This window comes from Phycodurus eques, chromosome 7 (assembly GCF_024500275.1).
Source record: "Phycodurus eques isolate BA_2022a chromosome 7, UOR_Pequ_1.1, whole genome shotgun sequence".
NCBI lineage: Eukaryota > Metazoa > Chordata > Actinopteri > Syngnathiformes > Syngnathidae > Phycodurus > Phycodurus eques.
This window is the reverse complement of record NC_084531.1, coordinates 28,705,605-28,731,100: the sequence shown is the minus strand read 5'-3', so window position 1 is coordinate 28,731,100 and position 25,496 is coordinate 28,705,605. Positions and strand designations below refer to the sequence as shown.

General features: G+C 42.8%; 2 protein-coding genes and 1 long non-coding RNA gene across 5 annotated transcripts; 2 read left to right on the top strand and 1 right to left on the bottom strand.

The window, feature by feature from the left end:
• Positions 1-808: 808 nt before the first annotated feature.
• On the top strand, positions 809-19,516 carry brca2 (BRCA2 DNA repair associated). Of its 2 annotated transcripts, XM_061682735.1 has the most exons (27): positions 809-974; positions 1,165-1,269; positions 1,574-1,804; positions 2,437-2,497; positions 2,577-2,629; positions 2,955-2,983; positions 3,074-3,185; positions 3,263-3,318; positions 3,409-3,499; positions 4,612-5,187; positions 6,768-12,026; positions 12,114-12,212; positions 12,826-12,895; positions 12,965-13,284; positions 13,350-13,534; positions 14,302-14,489; positions 14,947-15,117; positions 15,270-15,585; positions 15,707-15,862; positions 16,165-16,312; positions 16,505-16,614; positions 17,372-17,573; positions 17,644-17,810; positions 17,960-18,098; positions 18,202-18,458; positions 18,870-18,998; positions 19,078-19,516. In XM_061682735.1, the coding sequence occupies exons 2-27, from the start codon at positions 1,236-1,238 to the stop codon at positions 19,444-19,446; spliced, it is 9,528 nt and encodes a 3,175-aa protein (XP_061538719.1). In that variant the 5' UTR covers positions 809-974; positions 1,165-1,235; the 3' UTR covers positions 19,447-19,516. The 2 variants fall into 2 exon arrangements, with proteins under 2 accessions (XP_061538719.1, XP_061538720.1); XM_061682736.1 differs by lacking the exons at positions 2,437-2,497; positions 2,577-2,629.
• LOC133405611 (uncharacterized) lies at positions 18,202-21,127 on the bottom strand. The gene is made up of 3 exons (XR_009768964.1): positions 20,840-21,127; positions 19,213-20,398; positions 18,202-18,452 (listed from the first exon to the last, which is right to left on the bottom strand). It is a non-coding gene; the product is annotated as an uncharacterized LOC133405611 (long non-coding RNA).
• Positions 20,523-24,131, top strand: n4bp2l2 (NEDD4 binding protein 2-like 2). Of its 2 annotated transcripts, none has more exons than XM_061682739.1 (6): positions 20,523-20,610; positions 20,891-21,708; positions 21,973-22,097; positions 22,584-22,672; positions 22,777-22,829; positions 23,729-24,131. In XM_061682739.1, exons 2-6 carry the CDS (start codon positions 20,891-20,893, stop codon positions 23,889-23,891), a joined length of 1,248 nt encoding a protein of 415 aa, XP_061538723.1. In that variant the 5' UTR covers positions 20,523-20,610; the 3' UTR covers positions 23,892-24,131. The 2 variants fall into 2 exon arrangements, with proteins under 2 accessions (XP_061538723.1, XP_061538721.1); XM_061682737.1 differs by having other exon boundaries at positions 22,777-22,853.
• Positions 24,132-25,496: the final 1,365 nt, after the last annotated feature.

Below are 25,496 nucleotides of genomic sequence, written 5' to 3'. Positions count from 1 at the left end.
TGATCTTCTGAGACTACACTTATTATAACAAGTCAAAGTATAACATGTTATTTGAGTTCAAATTGATCAGAAATGTATTTTCTGTTTATTTCGGTAAAACATGGAGCATTATTTGTTTTATTGGTTGCAGGATTATTTTATCTGTTTAAAAAATACATACAGTATTTTCATTCAAACAAATACTTATTTATTTTTATCTTCATTAAATTTCTTATTAAATTATTTTGATTTTATTAACTTTATTATTAGTCGTAGTTTTATTTTTCATTGAAGTTGGTTATTTATTAAATATATTATTTTATCTATGAAACACTTAATTATTTATTTTTTTCCATTAAAATTAGCTATTCATTTTGTATTAAATATATTATTTTGTAGCTTTTCAAAATAAAAATTCATTTGAAAAGTGAAATTAATTTCTATTTTTAATTTTTTTACCTTCTACAAAAATTTTATTGTTTATATTTTAGTTTAAATTATCAGATTATTATTATTATTATTATTAGTAGTAGTAGTAATAATCTTACATTTTAACGCCTCATTGCTTCACGTTGAGACTCTTATTTTGAAGGCAGGCCTGTTTTTAAATCCCTTAAACAGCCTGTCTTAAAGCTAATACATTGAATAACAACATAAACGGTTTTATTTCAGTGGGATATTTTCAAAATACATTCATCTGTATTCAGTTAGAGCACTGAGACTAATTTGTTACAGAATGACAATTTCGTGATCGTTCGACGGTTTGGCATGCCCACATTAGGCATGACCATAATCTTATTTTGAAGGCGAGATTTGTGGCCTTCCGGTATGTGGGAGGCGCGTGGGGTTTATTCTGCCCAAAACTAGCTTAAATGTTGTAAATATTTCCAATTTAGCTCGCAGCTTCGACACATTTCAACGCTTTTTTTGGCTTCAACTTTGACACCCAATGTGGAAAATTGTGAAATTATGAAAGTTTATCCCACGCCGTCATGGTAAGTACAGTCCAATTCAGCTCGTTCTATAAAGTAATAGTCGGCCCAAAACTTTGCTTCTTAACAGCGTAAACATGTTTATTTATTTATTTATTTGTTTGTTTAAGATCATAAAGGACAGATACCTCCTCATTTTAGATATGTTTATTCTTAATTTAGCTTAATTTGATGTCTAATGTCCCCCCCGCAGGTGTGCCGAACAGGCTGTAATTTTGGGGCGCATCTAAGCCTCAGGGAGTGGATTTCTTACCTCCAGGAAGCATGTACGACCATTTGACAGAGGAGCTCTGGAAAGGTTCGCGACAATACAGTACACCGGGTTTACTCAAATCTTAAAGGGCCATCAACTATGTTTTACAAAGCGTCCAAAGTCCACGGGATAATTAGTTGAATATTCAAAACAGCATGTTCTTTTTTTTCTCAAAACGATAACAACAAATAAAATGTCAAACAACAACAGTTGAGTTCAAATGAGATGGGTTTCTGTTGAATCTTCGCTGTCAGCTCCTCTTTTTGTTTGCATTGCGGCCATTCACGTTTAGCTTCTTATGCTTACCATCTTGCATATGGGTCATTCCGTCTTATTATTTTCATGACAGAATTGGGACCGGTGGACCGCGACTGGTTCCAGTTGTTGACCACACGGGCCTTCTCTCGGGAAGGAAACGTCTCCGATCAAGAAGATCAACTGTGTCCCAACCAGGAGGGAAAATTCAAGACTCCTTTGGGGAAAACTGCTGCCGCTGCGGCAGAAAGTCAACAGTTTTCAACACCTAAAGTGTTCAGACGCGCTTATGGCGTGTCCCCGGACGCCAAAGACCAACAACAAGGTAAACGCTGTGACGTGCTGTGTTTATTGTTGTGCTTGTACTTAACTTAGTATTGGTGTCTTGAGAAGATAAAATAGGGCAGGGCAATATGGTCTTAAATTAAAATTCCCCCCCACCCCAAAGAATCCGATTCAAGGTTTCACATGTTACATTTTCAAGCCACGATCACGATTTTTGGGGCCGCTCAGCGAGTTTAAAAAAAGCGATGAACGATCACCTATTTGTCAAATTGTGGTATCAAACCAGGGCTAGAGTTTCAAGTCAGGAGTAGGGTTTCAAGTCAGAGTAAGGTTTTGTGGTCTCAAACCAGGTTTAGGGTTTTAAATTGGGGTTTCAATGGTGTCACATTATGGTTTAGAGCACCTACTATTGGTGCAGTGTGAAGAAAAACTGCAAGCGCATACAAAGACGGTTTAAAAAAAAAAAAAAAAGACGTTGCTTGTATTTTTAGTCATGGGGGCAGTACTACGTACATCACCATCCTACCAAATTACACCGTGTAGTGGACACCATAAACTCTGATGAAGCTAATCTCTGCGCATCCAACAACACTAAAGCTTTTCTTAGCTTTTGCTTTTTTTGTTTTGTTTTTGGCCAAGTGTGAAAATTGAGCACGTTTTCCTCCTTTTTAGAGAAGGAAACGCTGCCATGGAGTGGCAGGAGTCCATGTTTGTTTCGGCTTTCCAAAAACACGTAAGGGAAGCCGTGATGCGACTTTGCTGTTTTTTTTAACTGAAATTATTTTAACATAGTTCATGATTCCAACTCACAGGTTCCCGGGTTTAAATTATGGACATGCACAGCCACACACGCCGGGCTGTTTTGGTAAATTTAACATTTTTTATTTAAATTTGCTGCACTGTTTTTATTTGTATTCTTGTCATCATGATCATCCACATTAATTTTAAGTCATTTTTAAAATTAACTATTTAATCAAAATGCATAAATGTATATTTTCATTTATTTTAAATTAATTGACCTATTGTATTTCATCTATTTATTTTTGACCATACATAACCCACTAAATCTTTAAATCTCATTGTATTATTGCATTTATGACCTTTTTTTTATGTATTTTATTTTATTTTTTTTATAGTTTGTTGTTTGAGCCAGATGCATTTAAAAACAAATATTTTTTTCCCATCTTCAGATTTGCTGAACACGCCACAAAAATCCCCAGTAAGTCCATTTACGCAAGAAATAAAATTTTACAGTATCCACATTGGATTAAAGTTTAAAAAGTGAAATCTCCTGTTTTAAATGATGCAGGCCAGCTACGCCCAACACATTTCCGAAAGCCTGGGCGCCAACATTCACCCCGACATATCGTGGACCAGTTCTCTCAATACACCACCGGCTCTCCCTTCCACACTCATTTTATGTAAGCAACCATTACATTTTATTCTTACTTAATATAGCAAGCTTTGCATCGAGTGTGTTGCTTTTGTCATCCTGCAGCTAAAGCAGATGAAAGTCCCTGCCCGGTGACATTTTCTGTGGGTAAGAGTGTTGTGGTGAGTTCTTGTGTCCAGTTACAATATTGCTTGTTGTTGTAAATAAACTTAAATGATGATATGATATTTTCTGGCCTTTGTTCTTCTCAGCTGGTTCGGAAGCTCTTCCCTTCTCTTTCCAATGCATCCTGTAATGGAGCGACGTCACCGCAAAGCAATGACCCACCTGTGTTTCTACAAGGTACGAGTAATACTACTTCAGTGGTACCTTTTTACTGATGAGTTTAGTTCATTCCGTCACGACACTTGTAACTCAAATCATTCAGCTCAAATCGGTTTTACCAATTTAAATGAATGGATTGTTCCAACCCTCCAAAAAACAACAGACTCTTGCATTTTAATTTTTTTCAGAAAAATAGCACCCCTCAGTATTGCACTGTATAAAAAAAGTAACAGCATAAAATAGAAAGCAAATAAACTGTGTACTTTACATGATTAGAAGCGTTTAAAAACAGCAAACAGTTTTCTAACATTTTTTTTCTACTTCATTTTTCTTTCCATTTTTGTATGATTTCATGCTTTCATTCAATGGACTTCATACATGTTTTCTTTACGGCATTCACTTTCTTGACTTAAGGTTAGAAGAGAGTTTTTTTGTGCAGGTAGTTGGCCAAATTTCTAAGTATGACATACCTGTAAGTGCCGAATATGTCCCTTGTGAGAACCTGAACTCCTGTCTTTCAGTATGTTGCTGTACCGAAAAACCTCAAGTTAAATGATTGTGACGGCCCTTAAATACTGTACTGGTGATCGTCAGTTTATGGCAGTTCTGTTTCTGCGGCGTCGACGTCATCCAAATTTTGCACGCAAGTTGGAACATGTAGTAATATGTCACTAAACTACGCTAACGGAATAGTGATGTCATATCGTGTTGTTGATTACGTCTCGCCAATCATATTAGAGAATTCTCTGCACCATTTGCACAATTGTCACTGTATTAGATCATTGCACTATTAAGGCAATTTAAATTGGTTGAGGAATCTGAATCATTTGCACAATTACCATTATATCAGCCTCACCACGCGAGTGGTACGGTTTCATTGCTCAATAACTCTCTCCTCACTTGTTTTTTGTGTCCTAAATGTATAGTTCATCATAGTGGCTGTTTACTGTTATACTGTAGTGGCTCTAGACAAATTCCTTGTGTGACTTGTAACATACTTATACCAATATAGCTGATTCTGGTACTTACAGTAACTATTTGTGTGAAGAATGATTCTTGGCCGAAAAACCTGAATATAGTACAAATAACTACTGCAAATCTATCTGGAATGCTCCTCCTCCAATCAACAGATTCTGATTCTCCAGAGGCTGACCCTCACCCAGCGTCTCAAAGGCCCCCTCACGGTTCCCTGGAACACAGCGACGGCATCTGGAGAAAGCAGGTCCTGGACACCATCGAGGACGAGGCGATCCGCAGCCCAGTGGCCAGTGTTCTCGACAATGCCGAAAACAGTCCGGACACATTTTTCACCAATAGGAATTCGGTACTGAGGAAGGTGAAGAGCGACAGAATGCAAAGGAGGCAAGAAGAACGCCACAGCAGCTCCTCGGACGTTTCAACTGAGTCCAAGCCTGTCTCCCCTGAACAAGGAGAATCTGATCAAGAGCTATGCAGAAAGCATCCAGTTGAATGCGGAGACACTGGACTCACACAGTGGTCACCGTTGAGTTTATCGGACATTCTTGCCACCACTGTTGCGCCACAAGTGGGAGATAAATCTACTTCAACACAAGCAAAGAATGAATGTAATTCTGGCCAGCCAGTTAGACCATCTTTGAACACTGCTGGATTTACAAAGAAAAAGACCAAATTCATTTACACCATTGACAAGGAGAAGCACTCTCTGAAGAACAACTCCAAACAAGGTATTTCGGGAAACCCCTTTGTTACACACACAATCGTTGCTGTCCAATTAAGTGCATCTTTTTGCTTAAATTTTCTGCTCATACACAATCACACAAACCCACATTTTTCACAATTTATTGTTGCTGTCTGTGTTGTAGATGTGGTAGAAATTTGGCTGCAATCAGACAAAATCTCCGAGACGAATTCGTTTTGATGGAAATGGTCAAGCTAAGCCAAAAATGGCTGCTTCACACAAAAATGTCAGTCTTTGTTTCTTGTTGGGCATGGCTTGTTGAGACTTTTTGTTTATACTCATGATAGACAATACTACGAGATTTCATGCCGCTAAGTGAAAGTGGTTTCATGGGCGGATTTTATTTGACAAATTGTCAAACCTGCTGTACCCACAGGCAATGCCAAAAATTCAAGTTTTCCGTAATTTATATCACCTGTCTATGTAGTACAGTAATTCTCCCTCCATCTCTGGAGTTATGATCCAGATCACGCCCGAGATAAGTAAAATCCGCGATATAAAAATACCCTATTTAAATACAACCCAGGCATGTTTTTAGAGCGTTTACCGCATTTTTCTTAACCGCTCATAAAACAATATAAGCACATTTGAACACACGTTGAGCGAGAGCAATGGATAACACAAACATATTGTACAAACAGTATCAAATAAAAAAATAACTGTAATAACACTATTATAGCAGAATTGCAAAGTGTGACTGCAAAAAGGCAGGGGTTTACTGTATGTGTGGTTCAAGTTTGGTAGCAATTGGGCTAAATCTCTCGCACAGTTTATCTTAGAAGGACCACTAGAAATGACACTAAAAAGTCTGCTTCAAACCCAATTGGCTGACTTCCCTGTCTCTTTTCAGGCATCGCTTGAGCCTTTTTGTGTCTACTCATAGACATTAGGGGTGGAACGGTTCACAAAATCTTCGGGTCGTGTGTTTTGTGGTCAGGGTGTTCGGTTTGGTACACATACACATTTACTCTTAGGAAAATCAATTGGTTAAAAGTATGTTCAGAGGATTATTATTGGTGTTGTTATAATTAAAGTACTTTAATCAGAAATATTTGCTGTTATATCTATGACAGGGGCGTATAATGACAGGCAGAACAATACTCTTCCATTGGATGGCAAAAGGTACAAAAAACAGTGTATCCACCTGTTGCAAGTCATGGCTCCCTGCAAATATATCAGCTTTCTGCTGATACAAGATCATGATTTCAGTATTAAAACTTTTTATATTTGTGTTTGATGGTTTGCTGTGAGGTTTTTATAAAATGTAAAAAACGTAAAATAGATGCCTTTGCTAGGCAAAGGTCTACTGATGATAATCATACCTGAATGAGCGCAGCATGAATGACGTCCGGTGTCTTTTCAAGTATGGATTATTGAAACCTTTTTGTGGTCTACTCATAGACATGTTTACCAAATTTCATGATGCTAAATGAAAGTAGCTTCACGGTACTGAATTCCCTTCCTTGGTTACTCAATAGAGCAGGTTACAATTTAGAGGTAATTGCTTTTCATTGGACAGCAACAAAATTAAACCATTTTCCTTGATGTTTTTTTACTTTATTTCAGGTCATGAACTGTCTGTTACATTGGTGCCAAAAACCTGTGACGAAGCAGGCGGTTGCAACATCAGCGATGGAAAGGAGGAGCTTCAACAATGGGAACATATCCCTAGAGAAAAGCTGCCTCCCTTGCTTCGAGCCAACACGCAGGATTTGGACATGTCGCAGCTTTGCCGAGCATTTGCGCAAGACTTCAGTCAAATGTCCCACCTGGGCGCACCATCTAAAGCAGCTCCACCACCACCATCACCTCCTCCTCCTAGCAGCTTCTCCCCATTGGCCTGTCTTACAGCGTTGAAAGTTGCTCGACAAAAGGCCAAAAGGCAAGCAAGCGTTCATCGTGAAGCACCCCTCGACGAGTCAGTCGCTGAGGTAGTGGCGAGTGACAGCGGTTTCCTGTCAGCCAGTGCAGACTTCTCACATGTAACCACGTCTTGCTTGGAGAAACCCAATCCAAGCGACCAGTGCACTTTAGAGTCTACAAGTAGAGAACAAAGCAAGGTGTGTTTGGAGGAGCTTTCACTTGGAACAGCCACCAAGGATACATCAGCGCGGCTACTCTGCAGTCCTGCAGACTTACCCTGCCCGCCACTTTTACTTCAATCCAGTGATTGCGAAAAGACCCAAAAGAATGAAGCTGTTTATCTTCTCTCAAAACAGTTGACAGGTTTCAAAACGGCTTCCAACAGAGGTATACAAATATCAGCAGCCAACCTACAGAAAGCAGAGCACCTCTTTGACGAGACCATTGGTCAGCAACCAATCAAAGTTGTCTGTGACAAGGAAATTTCCGCAACGCTATCTTCTGTCGTGAGCCGCCCGGTAAAAGTTTCAAGAAAGTGTCTGTGGAAAGATGATGAAAATAGTAGCGAGACAGACGAAGGGAAGCCTCGTAGTGACTCCTCTATCAAACAAGTTCAAAATGCTCCAAAAAGTCCTGGAAACATGAGCACTGGTGCATGTCAGATTGATCAACACATCAGATGCGACTGGTATGCCAAAGAGGAAATTCCTGCAATTCCTTCTTCTGCCCCAAGCAGACTCATAAGAGTTTCTAAAAAAGTCTCTTTGAGTCCGAAAGAGGACCGTTTGGCATTTGAACTTTACGACACAGAGGAGTCACTTCAAAGCGTCTCTTCATCAATCAAGCGGCTTCAAAATGGTCCCAAAAGTCCTGGAAATATGAACGCAGTCGCATGTCAAGCTGATCAGCCCATTGAATACGACCTCGACGCTGAAGTGGGAAATCCCGCCTTTGCTGTTGCACCGTTAGGCCAAAAACTCAACCAGGGCAACTGCCAGCTGACTGCCTCCGAGAAGGCTGATGTGAAGGAGCTGTGCATCCTCCTGGAAGAGGAAGACAGCCAGTTTGAATTCACGCAGTTCAGAACTGTAAAGGTGAAACAACTGGGTCAAGAGGGTTCCACCTCTTCACCTACAGTGGGCAAAGACCTCGACCCTGACTTCCTGTCCAGTATTAATTTCGACGACAGCTTTTGCACAGAGGCAAATGAGAAAATAGTCTTTACGTCAAACGATAAAACAAATCACGAAGAACCCAATGTGGCAAAGGAACCTCCACTAGAACCTTTGAAAAAAGAAGCAACAATCTCTAGCAGATTTCAAACAGCTGAAGCAGGTGTCATGAGAGTTTCCAAAAAGTGTCTGAAGAAAACCAAACATTTATTGCATGACTTGGAGTGGGGTACTTCAGCACACAAGCCAAGTGGCGAAGACTGTAGGCGAACTCTGCATGAGAGCACTTCTCAGAAAGAGAATAATTTTAAAGACAGCCAAGGCTTCCTTTCATCGGTCAAACCCGTTCAAAGCTCTCCAAAAAGTACTGGTGATATGCAGGCAGCTATGCATCAAGGTGGCTTCCAAATGGCCAGTGGGAAAACAATTTTGATTTCGCCCAGAGCGATGCAAAGGGGAAATGCTGTCTTCAAGAACTGTATTCATGAAAATGAACATCACCTTGTGGGAAGTAAGCCTTTAACGAATCCAGCGTTGTCATCCTCGGCTTCACCGACTCTTGTCTCCTCTATCGATAGCTACTTGAGCAGCAGTGCTGGATTCCGCCCAGCCGGTGGGAAGGGAGTACCTTTATCTGCTGAGGCCATGGCTCAGGCCAAACATCTTTTACAAGAAGAGCAAGTGAAATGTGGAACCTCTTTAGGAATCAAACATGTTGACCGTCGGCCGAGTGGGTTCCAGACAGCAGGTGGTAAACAAGTAGCTGTTTCCGTCGCTGCTCTGAAGAAAGCAAAATCATTGCTTGATGATTGTAATGAAGTCGAGGAACATCCATCCCGTTATCCACCAGAGAGAAAATGTGAGGTCCTGTCAGATAGCGAGAAGCCTGGGTCATTTTCAGACAAGTCTTTCTTTGACAATCTCTGCTCCACTTTAGAGAGTCCGTCTGTTTCTGGTGTAAAGGCGTTTAATGCAAAAAGAGGAAATGCTACAAATGTGGAGAAAGATGGCTCAAAATATCCAGTGGAAAAAGAAGAAATACAGCATTCTGAAAACCATGCAAATCCATCTTTGGAGGTTGGTTCTTCTTCCCTGGGTGGTGGTGGATTCTCTACTGCCAGTGGAAAGAAGGTATGCGTATCTGCGGCGGCCATGAAAAAAGCCAAACATCTTTTGCAGGAAGACCACGAGGATGACCTCAGCTCAGAAATGAAACACAAATGTTTCTCAGGATTCGAACGTGTTGACTGTCGGTCTGGCGGATTCCAGACAGCTGGAGGCAAGCAACTCGTGGTTTCTTCTGCGACTCTTAAGAAGGCAAAAGTCTTGCTTAATGATTGTGATGCAATTGAAAAACAGCGAGCCTGTTATCCAGCTTCAAGAAAAAGTGAGTTCCTTTCAGCTAGCCGAAATCCCGTATCATTTTCAGCCAAGGCTGACCTCTGCTCCGTTTCAGAGAGTCCAGCTGCAAAGACTTGTGGCTTAAAACCAGCAAATGCTACAAACATGGAGAAGATGGCTGAGCCAAACATGAATGCTGGGCCATTTCTAGAAAATAAAAATATACATCATCATAACCTGGAAAATCATGGAACTCCATCTTTGGAGCGTGGTTCTTCATCACTGAGTGGCGGTGGATTCTGTACAGCCAGTGGGAAGAAAGTAATGGTGTCCACCGCTGCCATGGCAAAAGCCAAACATCTTTTGCAAGACGACCACGAAGATGACTCTACCAAACACGGAAGCTTTTTGAGAGTCGAACGCATTAACCACAGATTCCTGACTGCCGGAGGCAAACGAGTCGCTGTATCTCCTGCTGCAGTTAAGGATGCTGCAAATTCCTTACTTGATTGTGATTCAGTCGAGGAACAACCACCCCTTGATGCACCAGCAAGAAAAAGTAAGTTCCTGTCTGCTAGCGAAAAGCCTCTGTCATTTTTAGACAACCGTGTCTTTGACCAGGTCGGCCCCACTTCGGAGAGTCTGTCTGTTTCTGGTTTGAAGGTGAAGTTAAATTGTCTCAACTATCCCATGGAAAATGAAAACATACAGCATCATGACAAACTGGAAAACCATTTGGATTTTGTTGCTTCTTTCCCAAGTGGTGGTGGATTCTCTACTGCCAGTGGAAAGAAGGTATCTGTATCTGCAGTGGCCATTGAAAAAGCCAAACAGCTTTTGCAAGAAGACCGCAACGATGATCTGAGCACAAAAATGAAACACGGATGCTTCTCAGGAGTCGAACGTGTCGACCGTCATATTGGTGGATTCCAGACCGCAGGAGGAAAGCAAGTCGCTATTTCTTCCACGGCTCTTAAGAAAGCAAAATCCTTGCTTGATGATTATGATTCAGTCGAGGAACATCCATCCCGTTATCCACTGTCAAAAAAAAGTGAGTTCCTAGCTAGCGAGATGCCAGCCAACTCTCTCTTTGACAACCTCGACTCCACTTCAGAGGGTCCAGCTGTGAATACAAATGACGCAAATACTGCAAGCGAAGAGACGTTAGATGGTTCTTTTTTAATTGCAGGTGAGACAAACAGAAAGACCTCTGTACCTAACAAAGCAACACGAGAAGCAGATGATTACTTCCAAGACAGGATGGACAGTAATGATGGAATGCCAGGAAAAGACAAGGAAACAAGAAGTGAAGAAGTGAAAATAAATGCGTTCAAGTTTGAAAATGTGAATGGTGCACCATTTGCGGACAAAAACATAGGGCCTCATAACAACCTGGAAAACCATGGAACTCGGTCATTGGACGTTTGTTGTTCTTCTCTGAGTGTTGGCGGCGGATTCTGTACTGCTCGTGGGAAGAGTGTGTCTGTCTCTGATGAAGCAATGACCAGAGCCAAATCTCTCTTCAGTGACGTTGAGAGCAACAACTTGAAGCTCCTCCACAACACTAGTTTGCAAAACACCAAACGGGACGATCTGCAAAATGTTGGCTTCCAGACGGCCAGCGGCAGAAGAGTTTCTATGTCTTCCGCAGCTCTCGCGAAGGCAAAATCCTTTTTCACCGAATGTCACGAAGACACAGCAGATGTACCCTATGCATGTACATCCAGCAGTGGTGGATTTAATACAGCAAGTGGGAAAAAAGTACTCGTGTCTCACAACGCAATAGCGAGAGCTAAGTCCCTGCTGGATGAAAGCTTCACGGACAAAGGCGTATGCTTCCAGTCACCTGCGGCTCACAAGAAAGCAAAAAACGTCCTGAGGGAGTGTGAGGAGCAGAATGATAAAACAAGTGTGAAACCAAGCAAAATAATGAAATGTGAATTCAACGCAGCCAGTGGGAAACCTGTGTCCTTTTCCGCTGAGGCCCGCCGCAAAGCAAAAGCTCTTTTTGATGACATCAGCCTCAATCAAGGTGTCCAAACAGGCGCACGGAAAATTACCTTTAGCGTGCCTTCAGTGTCTGGGCTTGCTCAAGGTCAAAGTGCATTTTTAAGAGAAAAAAAGCCAGCGGCTGCAGAAGCAACGACACATGAAGGGGGCGACCTTCCTGGACAGGAAATGTCAGACGAGTTAGATGGTGAAATTTACAAGACACCTGAGGAGCCTGCAGTAGTAAATTTCCAGTCGCACGACCTGACTGACTGCACTGAAACGCAGCAGTTGTTTCTAGCCAAGGAAGCGTTGGACTGTACCAAAGCCTTACTGGCGGATGAGAGTCTCGCTGGACCCGCCATGACGTTGGATAACACTCAGCCAAAGAACGACTCCCATGGGCCTGCAGAGGAGCAAACGCGTGGCAAAAGATCAGCAGAAGGCACTGAATTGGATGGTAAAGATTAGATCATCATGGAACTGATTTGGGCTTCATTTACAAGCATGAACTAACTGTTGTTTTAATAAATATCTCATATTCTAGACCAACCTCCTCTAAAAAGAAGATTACTGGACGAGCTCGACGGATCTCTTGACAGTCGAGGAGGATCGAGGCTTTGCCCGCAAACAAGTTCTCCCAATGGTAACTACTTTATTCTTCACATTTATATGATATTGCTACATTTATACTCACACGGCATAACGTCAGTGGTCCAGTACAATCTTTTCTTGGACGCTGATTCACATGCAATTGGTTCTGATTTTGAACAATTCTTCTTATCGGAAATAATGGAAATTCTATTAACTTTATTAACTGGACAAGCCACTTTTGAATTAACAATGTTACATGTAAAACTAAGTTAACTATTATTGAGGCAAAAAAAACAAACAATGGTTTAACTTCAATGGCCAATGACAAACGCTTATTGGTTCACACCACAAAGGACTTTGTTAATTGAAAAAATAAGTTATCCACCGCGGGCAAGTTTACCTGTGACACTTGTAGTGCGTTTTAGTTTTTGGTTTTACTTTGCTTAATCTTTAAGCTATTTTAAAAAGTTTATTGTAAGATGAGTTTGAAATGGTGTTTTTTAGATCAGAGTTTGTTGTATAGTCATGGGTTGAACTACTGTGAAATGTTTTTTTTGGGGGGTGGGACATCATTTGCTCGCAGTTTTTCCTCCCATTTGCGGCAGGTGTCATCCTTGTGATGGCATACTTTTCCTGATCATTTGTAACTGGAGTTTATTTCTAAGGTCTAATGAAGGACAGGCCAGCGTTCAAGTACAATGTCTTGCTTCGTCCAAACATCACCAAGCCACACAGGTGAGCTGCCAGCCTGGGCATCCATCACACGTACATCACGCACGTCATGCTCATTTATTCACCATACAGAGACGGAATGGATTACGTGGAGGCTTCCGCGTCTCCAAGGACGAACCAGAAGCCCTCGAAGGCCGGGTTGATTTCTGCTCCTGCGTTTTTCAAGACGACGGAGGCATGCTCGAGAAGCGGCAATACAAAAACGCCTCCCGCCTTTGTTCCTCCGTTCAAAAGACAAAGAACGGCGATCGAACAGAGGTCCACGAAACACTTAAATAACGACACTAAAACAACACAAAACAGTGAGGACCCTCACACAAGCACCTCAGACCATCGTATCACCAGTCACGTCTGCAGTGAAAGGCCACCTGCTGATGGGTGTTGGAGTCAAGGTAAAAATTTTTTATACTTTCTGTACTTCTCACAAGATTATTCATCAGTTTGCGTGTGTCAACAGGGACGACGCTAGAGAATGTCGAGCTGGCACGAGACATGCAAGACATGAGGATTAGGAAGAAGAAGCACCAGACTATAAGACCTCTGCCAGGAAGCTTGTTTCGAGCTAAAACCTCGGGAGCGACAAGGATTCTTTTAAAGGATGTGGTGGCTGGGAGGCCTCCTGCCAAGTACACCCAGAAACAGGTGAGTTAGACTCCACCATTTTATTGAAAGTTGACTAGAAAATTCAGCCCCCGAAGCTACTGTCACTTAGCCATACTAAGGCTATGTATCTTCATCACGAGCAAACCCACAAAAATGTCTCAAGAAGCCATGCCCAAAAAGACAAAAGAAGAATGACACTTTTGGTTTATAAGTGTCCATTTTGAGTTCATTTTTTGCAATTTCCAGGAATCCTTCAACATAACTTTTCCTTAAGATTTTGTCTGATTGCTACCAAATTTGAACCACACATACAAGAGAGAGGGACGAAGCAAAATTATGAAAAGGTTTTCGCCATTGCGTGTGGGCTAGTAGGGATGTTTTAATGATTTGCTATAAAAAAATAAACTTTAGAATTCAACCCCCAAGCGAGTTTCACTGCAATCATGGGTAGACTCACCAAAAATGTCTAAAAACCTATTCCCGGAAATACACAGTAAGTCTTCCATTTTGGTTTAAAGCAGATGTTTTAGGTACATATTTCCAATTCTTTTGAAGACAAACTTTTCCTTGAGATTATGGGCAGAGCGTGATTGTGAAGTTGATTTGCTATAAATTCAGTGGCCGATTGCCAAACATTTTTGACTAAGCCATCTAATGTGGTCAGAGCATGGTATCATCAAAGTTTGAATATCGTTTGGAAGGGTTCTCAATGAAAGTGTGTGTGAGGGCCTATTCATTGCTGTTCGCAGTTTTGGGTTACGTCGTACTTGATTTAACTTAACGACACGCTGGCATTGTTTTTGTAGCTGTACGAATATGGCGTGCATCGGCACGTGTGCAAGATCACCAGCGAGACCGCAGAGGCTTTCCGCTTCCCTCTCGAGCTGTTCTTCAAAAAGGATGTCTTTGCAGACGAAGGCAGCATTCAACTTGCGGACGGCGGGCGACTGATTCCGAGCAGGGACGGGACGGCCGGCAGAGAGCAGTTCTTTCGGTCGGTGGTTCTCAAATTGGGGTTTGCGGCCAACACATCATGTCATATATGTCATATCATTGCCTACTTATGGGGACCAGCACTTTGCGGTTATAAAACAAACATGATAAACCAATTACTCTGACCTACTTAGCTTTGGGCCATTTAAAAGCTCTGATTGTGGTGTATCGTCACATAAAACTGACATCCTTGCATAATTTTTTTTCTTTAGGTGCCCTACGTAGCTTTGGGCCATTTAAAAGCTCTGATTGTGATGTATCATCACATAAAACTGACATCCTTGCATAATTATTTTTCTTTAGGTGCCCTACTTAGCTTTGGGCCATTTAAAAGCTCTGATTGTGATGTATCATCACATAAAACTGACATCCTTGCATATTTTTTTTTTTCTTTAGGTAGCAATATTTTAAATGGCCTTCAGCAACATCATGACTTGGATGTGATCTTTCCCCTCCAGAGCCTTGTGCGACACACCTGGCGTGGATCCCAAACTGCTGAGTGACAAGTGGGTGTTCAATCACTACAGGTGGATTGTGTGGAAGCTGGCCTCCATGGAGAGATCCTTCCCGGAAACAATGGGAGGCCTCTGCCTCACACCTGAGAGAGTTCTACTACAGCTCAAGTACAGGTGAGAAGGACAGTGCCTTCATTTGGTTCCTTGGGTACCCTTCTTCTTTCGCCCAAAGTCAGCGAGGATAGGATCCAACTCACCTGCAATTGTAATTAGAACAAGCAACATACATATTGGATAGATCATCAAATGAATCTTGTGTGTTTCAGATATGACGTGGAGGTTGACCACAGCCGGCGGCCTGCTCTGAAGAAGGTCATGGAAAAGGACGACACAGCGGCGAAAGCTCTGGTTCTCTGCGTCTGCGGGGTGGTCTCACGAGGCCAAGTGGGAAACCCGTGTGCGGTGGTGTGGTTGACAGATGGCTGGTACGCCATTAAAGCCCAGCTGGATGAGCCGTTGAGCATCCTGCTTCGTGAGGGTCGACTGGCCGTGGGCGGGAAGCTTATTGTCCACGGTGCCCAGCTGGCGGGGTCGCAGGACCCCTGCACGCCACTGGAGGCGCCCGAATCGCTCATGCTTAAGGTCAAGAAAAGTTAATTTGCATAGAACCATTCATGCACAAGACAAAGAAATGCAGTACGTTGATTGGATTTCAGTCCGTTAGTGACTCTTGACGGAAACAAAATCTTGTCTCCCACCCCAGATTTTTGCCAACAGCAGCAGACCTGCCCGATGGGACGCCAAACTTGGATTTTACAAGGATCCTCGGCCGTTCCTGCTTCCTCTGGCCTCGCTGTACGGCAACGGTGGACCTGTCGGATGCGTGGACATTGTGGTTCTGAGAAGCTACCCCGTACAGGTACTCATCCTAAGCAGTGTTTCTCAACCTTTAGTGAGCCAAGGCATATACTTTACAGTGGATACATTTCCATACGCTGTATAAATAATGATGATCTTGTTTCAGTTTACTCACAAATTGATGTGTTACGAATGTTTTGCCCTGGAGAGGAATATGTAATTGTTCTGCTTGTCACCATACATCCCTGGCATAGAAATAGAAACAAAATCACAAAGTAAAAACATTTTGGATCAGTCAAGTGAAATCACTGGTCTATAGATCCTTGATTTGTTGGCTCTTTGTTTGCACGAATGCATTTCCAGTGGATGGAGAGGAAGAATGATGGAGGCGTGGTGTTCCGCTCGGCCCGCGCCGAAGAGAAGGAGGCGGCTCGCTACAACAGCCACATGCAGAAGGCCATGGAGTTCCTCTATGCCAAGATACAAGCGGAGTTTGAACAGGAGGACAAGGGTACAACTGACAACCATTCATTCTGCTTATTTCTGTCCTGCAAGGTGGTGGTCATTATCAATAAATGTACAATTTCTTATTTTCTGGGAGGCCTCCTTGGGGCTACCAACCACAGTGGTGGTGCAGTACCCCAATTGAGGAAACAAACAAACAAAGCGTATCAGGAGGAAACTGAACTGTGGTCATTTGCAGAGAGCAAACGTCAACTCGCAAGACGGACTGTGAGTCATCGGGATATTGGAGGTCTGCAGGACGGGCAGGAGCTGTACGAAGCAGTGGGGGACGACCTAGCTGGACTGGAGGTAACAAACATGGCTCAAATGGTAGCGTGGTTGTCTCTCTACCCGACGGTTGTGGGTTCGATCCTGAGCCCTTGTGACCATGTCCAAGTGTCCTTGAGCAATGAACTGAAATCCCAGTTACTCCTGATTGTGGGTTATCAGCAGGTGAGTGAGGAGACTGCGTTCAGCACTTTGTGTACCTTGATGGTAGAAAAGCACTAGTTTTGATTTTTATGTGCATTTAGTAAGGTGGGTAGCGGTGAGTAGATGGGTACAGTAGGTATACAGGTCAGCTAGGTAGGTGAGATTAAGTACTTTGAGGGTCAGATGGGTAAGCAAGTTAGGTAGGTTGGATGCAGAGGTGGGTTGGGGAGGTTAGGTAGGTGTTTTAAATAGCAAGGTAGGCTGAATGGTTAGGAAGGAAGGTGAGATGGGTCGGTAGGTAGGGAGATGGATACGAACAGTAAATATACATGGTGGGTGAAAAGTAACTCAGCATTAGAAATTGCCTATAGAATTATTTTGTATCACTGAAGTCATTATAAAAACTGTTTAAACAGACACTTTTTTTGGTCTTATTTCTTAATTTCCAAATGGTCAGTCAACTTGACTGTTGTTACCTTTATGTTGAAAGATTTACTTTCATTTCCCCATGTATCATTTGTTTAAAAGAAATTGTAATCGCAATATGAATGTCACAATTATTATTTTTCAATCGCCTAGTTACTCTCGGCCCACCCAGTAAATAAAGATATGGCTGTTGACTCCTGGGTTCCAGGCCCATCTGAGCGAGCAGCAGCTGGAAACTCTGCAGGCTTACCGCCGCTCGCTGCTGGAAAAAAAACAGGCGGAAATGCAGGCTCGCTACCGACGCGCTACCGAGAAAAATGCGGACGACGGCCAAGCGAGCTGCCCTCAGAGAAACGTCACCCCTGTATGGAGACTCTGCGTCGCGGACTCTTTGAATCCCACTGGCAACAGTGAGCCACCATCTTGTATTATTTCACCTACTTAGATCACATTTAATAACAATGTTGTTGTTTTTTTAAGTTTACCAGTTGAGTCTTTGGCGTCCGTCGTCGGACCTGCAGGCCCTATTAAAGGAAGGTTGTCGATACAAAGTCTATAACCTGTCCACGTCGGACAGGAAGAAGCGTGCCGATGCTGCCACGCTTCAGCTCACCGCCACCAAGAAAACACAATTTCAGGACCTTCAGGTGACCAGCATTAATTCATTCATGTAGCTGTTGGAAGGTAGTTTACATGGACAGATGGGTGGGTTGCATGGGTAGCTAGTTAAGCAGGTTAGATGGTTAGGGAGCTATTCACAGAGCTAAATAACTGATTGTTTTTGTTTTCTATTCAGACCTCTCCAGAATGCTTATCATCGTGCTTTCAACCTAGAGTGTCTACCAACTTTGTGGATCTTCAAAACCTAGAATTTAATCGTGTGTGTGGAGAGGTTGATCTGACTGGCTGCGTTGTCAGTGTGATTGATGGACAAGGTCTGTGCTTTTTTTTTTTTTTTTTTTTTTTCTTTAATTACTTTAATTCAGCTGACTCTCAGTAGTGATCTTTTTTTTTTTTTCCTTAAAATCATCTCCTCAGGTGCTTCTCCTGCCTTCTACCTGGTGGACTGCAACGTGAACTTTGTGAAGGTCCGCTGTTTCAGCAGCCTGCTTCAGGCCGGCCTGGCGGACGTGGTGAAATCCGGCGCGTTACTGGCTCTGAGCAACCTGCAGCTGAGGGGCCGATCCGTCCGGCCCACCCCCGTCGTGTATGCGGGAGACCTCACAGTCTTCTCCGCCAACCCCAAAGAAGAGCATCTCCAACAGGCCCTCGGACAGCTCAGGAACCTTCTACGGGTACAGAGTGATGGGCGTCAATGTCTGAACAGCGACTACATAGACTTAAGGACATTTTTTGATGAGTCGATGCATCGGTCAAATGGGTAGGGGGGTAGATAAGTAAATGCGTGCGTTAGATGGGTCCTTGGGAAGGTAGGTTAGATGGGCAGGTAATGTAAGTAGATGAGTAAAATGGCTAGGCAGGTTAGATAATGCATTGCTGCGTAGATCAATTATGTAGACTGGATGGGTGGGTGGTTAGTCATGTTCAGAGGGTAAAATGGATAGGTCGGTTAAAGAAGTAGCTTAGGTTAGATGGGTAGATAGCTGAAAATCCAGGTGTCCTGAAATATAGGATATATATAGTCACCTGTGCATACATTTCTTGTGCAGTAGTTATTCTCAGAATTGTTTTTGTGTGTATTTTAGGAACAAGAGAACTTCTTTGTGCATGCAGAGGACAAACTTTCCCAGGTGCTCAAGTGTAACCTGTGGAGTTCCGCCAGCTCTCCCAATCTGCCTCCTCAAACTCCCACAAGTCAACACATGAGGGCGACTGTGAGTTTGTTAGTGTTTTTTTAATCACTTGTGTGAAATTGCATTGCTGCAGCTTTCTAACTGGCGTTACCCTCAACAGACCACACCTCAGCAGCCTATCAGAAGCCTGGGCTGCTTCACTCCAGTAAGCAGGAACCTTCACCCGCCAGCCAACGCTCCTTGTTCATTGGAGAAAGACCCGAGAAGCTTGAAGAGGAAGCGAGCGATGGACTACCTGTCTCGCGTGCCGTCTCCCCCGCCGTTGTTCCGCCTGGGCCCGGCCGCTTCGCCCTCTGTCAAGAAGACCTTCAACTGTCCTCGGAGAACTTCCGTGCTTTGCACTGTAAAAACTGTACACAACCCAACACCGACACCGCTATCTGGAGGCCCATCCGAGGAGGAGTGGGTGAACGACCAAGAGCTCGCTATGATTGATACGCAGGCCTTGCGTGTCAATAACGCACTGTAACTGTAAACTACTGTATTATAGAAGTGAACCACAAGTTTAAAAAGGAAAAAATAATAATTTGAAAAATTGGTCTGAGTCACTGTATCAGTATCATCTTTATTTGCCAAGTATGTCCTGGAGCCGCTCTAGTACGTATAATGGAGGCATCAAAATAATCATGCATATACAGGTTAGTATCTAAAAGGCATACCGCTCTTCTGCCAGTCTAGCTTTAATATAAATGAGTTGCAATCAAATATGTATTTGATGAAATACAAATAAGGCATAATAATGCAATTGATTAAAATTAAGTTGAATATTACAATTAATAGAAAAATACTACATTTCAAATAAATTGATTAATAGAGTATAATGCACTTAATAGAATTTCCTTTCCCAAATCGAATATAAGGTGATGTAGCAACAAAGTTATATTACATCTATTTTATTGTACTGGGAAATTAAAACTGACTTTTTTTTGGTGGGAGGGGGGTGAAAGACGGTAGAAAATGTCAAGGCTAATTAATGTTGACATTTGTCTTTCAATGCAGGAATATTAATTAAAATGAGATGCATATGCAGGAGGAGACAATAATCAACACCATTTGACATTTAAGAGAAATATTACAAATAAAATTGAGCCAGGATCTTTTTCACCAAGTATTATGTTAATAAAAGTAATAACTAAAGAAAATAGAGTAAAATATTTAAAAGAAATGCAACTAATAGCATCCCTTGGTTTAGCTAATTGGATTAAGTACTACTTGGTACTGTACATCTAACATAAGGTGGCTTCGCAACTGCATGCAGCTGCTTACTGTCATGTAAAAATCCGCACACAATACATATTTTTTATTCAATTATTTTACCTCAAATCAACCGTAATTTGCAGGGTGGGGGGAGACGAGTGAAAGAAACTGCTTCTTTTCCTTTCGGACTTGTCCCGTTAAGGGTCGCCACAGCGCGTCAACTCCTTAGGGAAAAAAAAAACAAAAAACGAATGAATGAAAACATGCAATGTGCCCTCCCGGCCTCTAGGTGCCGCGGTACGCTTCATTCAAACTACACTTGCAACGTGAAAGACATTTTAACGTCACATCCGTAAACACTGAATTAGCATTAGCAATGTGGCAGTTAGCCGTCTTTCCTCCTGTTCTTCCGTTGTATTTAATCACGTAAATCGAGGTAAGTACGTTTGATGGTTTAAACCGTAACAGTCGTTTTATGTTGTCATTTGAGCTATTTAACGTGGCCGTTTGTTTTAACGTTGACTTGACTCTCCCTTTAGCTAGCTAGCTTGTACGTACAGCCCCAAAAATTTACTTTTAAATGACAGGCGCCCAAATCAAGTAGGAAACTAAACAACATAGTCAATTTTGAATTACGATTTATGAAAATCTAGATGCAGACTTACTTTAAATGAAAAGAGCGGTTTTTTTCCCCTTTTCTTTTCTTGCTCGTGTAGATGTCTCAAGCGGCTCCCTCATGCGGCCAAAATTCTAGCAATGCTCCGGTGGGCAGCGAAGCGAGTGAAGCTGTCGTCAAGGAGGCTACAGATGTCCAACGTGTTTTAAAGGAGGTGGGACTCACAAGCACCGCCTTCATTGGTCCCACCTGCCCCCCAGAGAAGAACATTGACGACTCGCTGAGTGAGTTTTACAAAGAGCTCCAAGCCATTGACGGGCAAGCTGAGAGGGAACAGGACGCTTTCGTCCAACCGGAAACAACATCAACAAGCAAACCTCCAGAAAAGGACGGGGCCACAATTAAACCCCGAGAAAAACCTCCAGAGGACGTAAGGAGACGTCCAGAAAAGCATCATTTTTGGCCTCACTGGTACAAAAACCATCCATATTCCACTCCGAGGCCTGACAACTCAACTTCTTGGAATCATCTTCCATATTATCCTCCTCCAACCTTCCACCAGCCACCAGATCGCAGATCCTTCCACGAATTCCGCCAGCCTTCTTTCCTAAATCCGCCCCGTTTCCCTCCACCCCGCCACGGGCATCCCACCAGTGACCAGCACTATCCGCCTCGATTCCCGCCGTTCCCCAGGTTCACGGCGGCCCCTCATCATAACCATCACAACAGGACTGATGACGATGGCGAAGGTGGCGGTGGCGGTTATGATGCCGGTTGGTCCCGGGACGCACCGCCATGTCATTTTGATGAAGATGAAGCCCGGCGACAGCATTGCCACCGACTCTTTGATGAATCTTCGTCTTTGGTGCTCATCCTCATGAGAGGACTACCGGGCTCGGGCAAAACAACAATGGCGAGGTACGTCTTAAGCGGGTACGCAGATGCCGATTTTGAACATCTCGAGCCGTGTTGAAAAAAAAAACGTGAGCGACAAACTCACTTCAGAATGACTCGTGGTAACCTTTTCGAGACATCCCAAAATCAGGCCGCTGTTGACTTTGATCGCGAGGAGGACAAAATGCTCATATTTATCCAATTGTCTGTATGTGTATACCCTGCCGAAATCCAACCCTTGAGTATGCAACGCTTTGTTGACTTTTTTTCCCCAAATATCTCTGACAGGGAGTTGCTGTTGTCCGGTCCCAGCGGCCTCATCCTCAGCACAGACGACTACTTTGCCCACAATGGCGGATACCGCTACGAGCCGGGCCTTCTCGGAGAGGCGCACAAGTGGAACCACAGAAGAGGTGAGAGACACAAAATGGTTCATTTTGAAATCTTTATTATTCATTTAGAATGGCAAAAATAATGTTTCGAACATATATTCACCAAAAATGATGATCCCAAAGCACTTCATTATACAGTTCCCCTTAAAAATAAATGGCTTCCGGAGGATTCCATTTTGGGGGAAAAATGCAACGCACGGGTACTTGGATCTGCGGCAAAGAGTCTCTGTAACTTCCACTAACAATCCAGGCTGAAATGAGCTCCTCCCCAACATACAAAGATGCTAGTCTCTCAGTCCAGATATATCACCTAATAACATACTTCCTTGACACCAATTAATACTTTGGTGCCATTAGAGTGTATTGCGTCCACTAGAGTTGACACAGGCTTTTCTTTTTTTTTTTTTTTAAACAGCATGCGAGTTAACTTGTAAAATTGTTTGTAAGTTTGCTCCGTGGTACTTTTCGGCGCCTTTCAAGCCACGCTGATGTCTGTCTGCCTTCCAGCTAGCGACGCCATGCACGACGGCCACTCTCCCGTCATCATCGACAACACCAACCTGCAGGCCTGGGAGATGAAACCTTACGTCCAAACGGTAAGTAGTTTCTCGTTGTAATGTGTTCCCTGCTCGTGATTGGATATCCGACAATTTTCTTTTTTTTTTTTTTTGTCCGTAACACCCCCCTCTGCCCCCCGCAGGCCCTACAGAGAGGATACCGAGTGGACTTTTGTGAACCAAACACCAGCTGGAAGTATGATCCCTGGGAACTGGAGAAGTAATGTTTTTGTTTTCTTGAAATTGTTTCTTTTGAGTGTGTTAAGTCAAACAGAACGCCAAAAAGAGGTCTTTCTAATACTCAAAAACCTGTCGCATTTGCTGGTTTATTTTTGGAGGAACCTTTCCTCATTCTCTGTGATTGTGCTAAAGCCATTTTTAATATATGGGTGACATCTTGATGCCGAGCCTTTATTTTGAACTGAGGCAAAGCGCTGCGTTTGTTCATTTTTTTGGTCTAATGGGACAAAAGTGCCACCATCTAGTGGCATCTATAGTCAATTACAAACCTTTTTGGGTGGGTGTCAATTGGCTGCAGATGTTCTCCAATGTTGTTATTAGACTGAGTAATATATATAAAATGGCTCGGTGCTGCAACCTGGATTTTTTTCGGGGGAAATTTCAGCCAGAGGTCAGTTTCACTTGGTAGGCATCTCTGTCATTGATACATTTATTTTATATATATATATATATATATATATATATATGGGAAAAAAAGTCTCAGGCCAGAAAAGACATGGGAAGTGTGCGAATTTGGTTTGAAGCGGCCATTTTGGGGTCATTCTGGACCAGCTAAACTTTGACAAATATTTCCATTTTCATCTCGCCGTAGGACTCACTGTAAAAAAAAAACAAAAGAAATTCAGCTTCTAAAACCACCATGAAATTTGGTAGACGTTTCTATCATGAGTACAGCCACAAAAAAAGTGTCAAGAAGCCGTGCCTGAAAAGACACAGGAAGTCTGCCAGTTTGTTTGAAGGCCGCCATTGTGCGGCCATTTTGCCCATTTCCAGCAGTCTGTGTCATCGGAGTTTGCGCGTCATCGTGTCGGTCCGGAGGACAACAGTCAACAAAATGCTCTTTTCTTCTCAAAGGAGGAACAAGCACGGCGTGCCTCAAGAGAAGATCGTGCAGATGCTGGATCGCTTTTCGTACCCCATCTCGGTGGATGTGGTGTTGAGTTCGCGGGAGCCGCAACACGTCCAGCAGGGGCGCCAAACGGAGCCCAGGAAAGACACCGCCTCGTTCAGATACTAAAACCAGGGTTTCGCTGACGACAGTTTTTTTTAAAGACACACTCATTTGCTCTTTAAAAGCAAGTGTTTTCATACAGCTTTTGTAAATTGACGTTCTCTCCTTTTTATAACATGAATTAATGATGTCTTGCATTTGTTCAAGGCAATGTGATTCAAGCTCTATTTTTTCAATGAAAACAAGATGACAGTCAAAGTCAGTTTGTTCTCACTGTTTTTGAATCCATGAAAGGCTTTGACTTTTTCCACATGAGTTTTTGTTGTTGTCGTTATGGTGAAACATCCACAGTTTTCCCGTGGGGGACGATGTGTTCAACTCCCATATTTTCCCCAGTAGCATTGCACTTTTTTTTTTTTTTTTTAAATATATATAAACATAAATTACACGGTGAAAGGCTTCAACACACTTGGTGTCCTTGATGCATCAAGCAGGACGCAGTGGCGCCTGGCTGCCTGAATAGATTTGACGATCCTCAACGTGACGCACGGCGATGGGTTCGCGAGAGCGTCACCTTCGCAAGCTGGCGTCTCAGCTCACGCCGCCCGCGTCCGGCATTCACACACGTGAGTATGATGATGAAGATGATGATGATGCTGCGAGCGGGCCGTCCGATTGGGGCCTGTGTGCTCTACGAATGGCGGCGATGGCAGCCCGACAAGGAAACAAAAGTGGTGGTTTCGTGACGTTGTATTCATACACCAGGTGTGCTCCAAAATATGATGCATGTTATTTTTGAAAAATGCCATACACCTACTACAACCTACATTAGGAATGTTCAATAGCACCTTTTTTTTTTTTCTTCAGAACAATACCTGTATGAATCTGCAGTACTCAGTGATACTGAGTATTGACTCGTACTTTTGATGCATAAAATTTCGATTAACCTAATGACACATAATAGTGAACAAAGACCTTTCTGATCCACTTGATAACGCAATGTGTCAAACTGCCACAGTGTAGCACCACTTACTGGCGAGGAGGACTTACTCCATGTCAGATGTTTTGGGGCCGTTAAGTATCGGTGACTGGTATCGGCAGTCTTCACGATTAATCGGATACTTTAAAATAAGGCCGGTATCGGCCCGATACCGATACCTGCTCGTACTCAGTACTCACCCAATCCCTAGCTAAGACACAACACGAAGAAGCATGATTGTTTACATATGTACAATTGAATCATTACTCTGTATAAAGTACAAGATAAAAAGAAATATTCCCTGGTGTGTGTAGTATAGTTGTCACAAACACAACGATCACGCGTTTCAGCCTACTTTTGCAGTTTTTCACGATTTTCTGGAAAACTCCAATTTCTGGGAGCGAGTGCTCGTGTGAGTGCACGTGATGGACAGCTCGCATTGTTTAGTGTTGTAGTGGTCACGTGAGGGGGAGCGCCAATCACATAAGAGATTTGCTACTGCACTGAGTACCTTTTTTTTTTTTTTTTTTGTAACACGCATCTCATCAGCAGCCGTGTCAAGTTTTCACAATAAAAGACAACAACGAGAGAGGGTGCATTTCAAAATTAAACCGTAGGTTGCGATTCTGGGAACAATAATGTGAGACATTTATAAACAAATATTGATCATCTTTTAGCACACAGATGATACC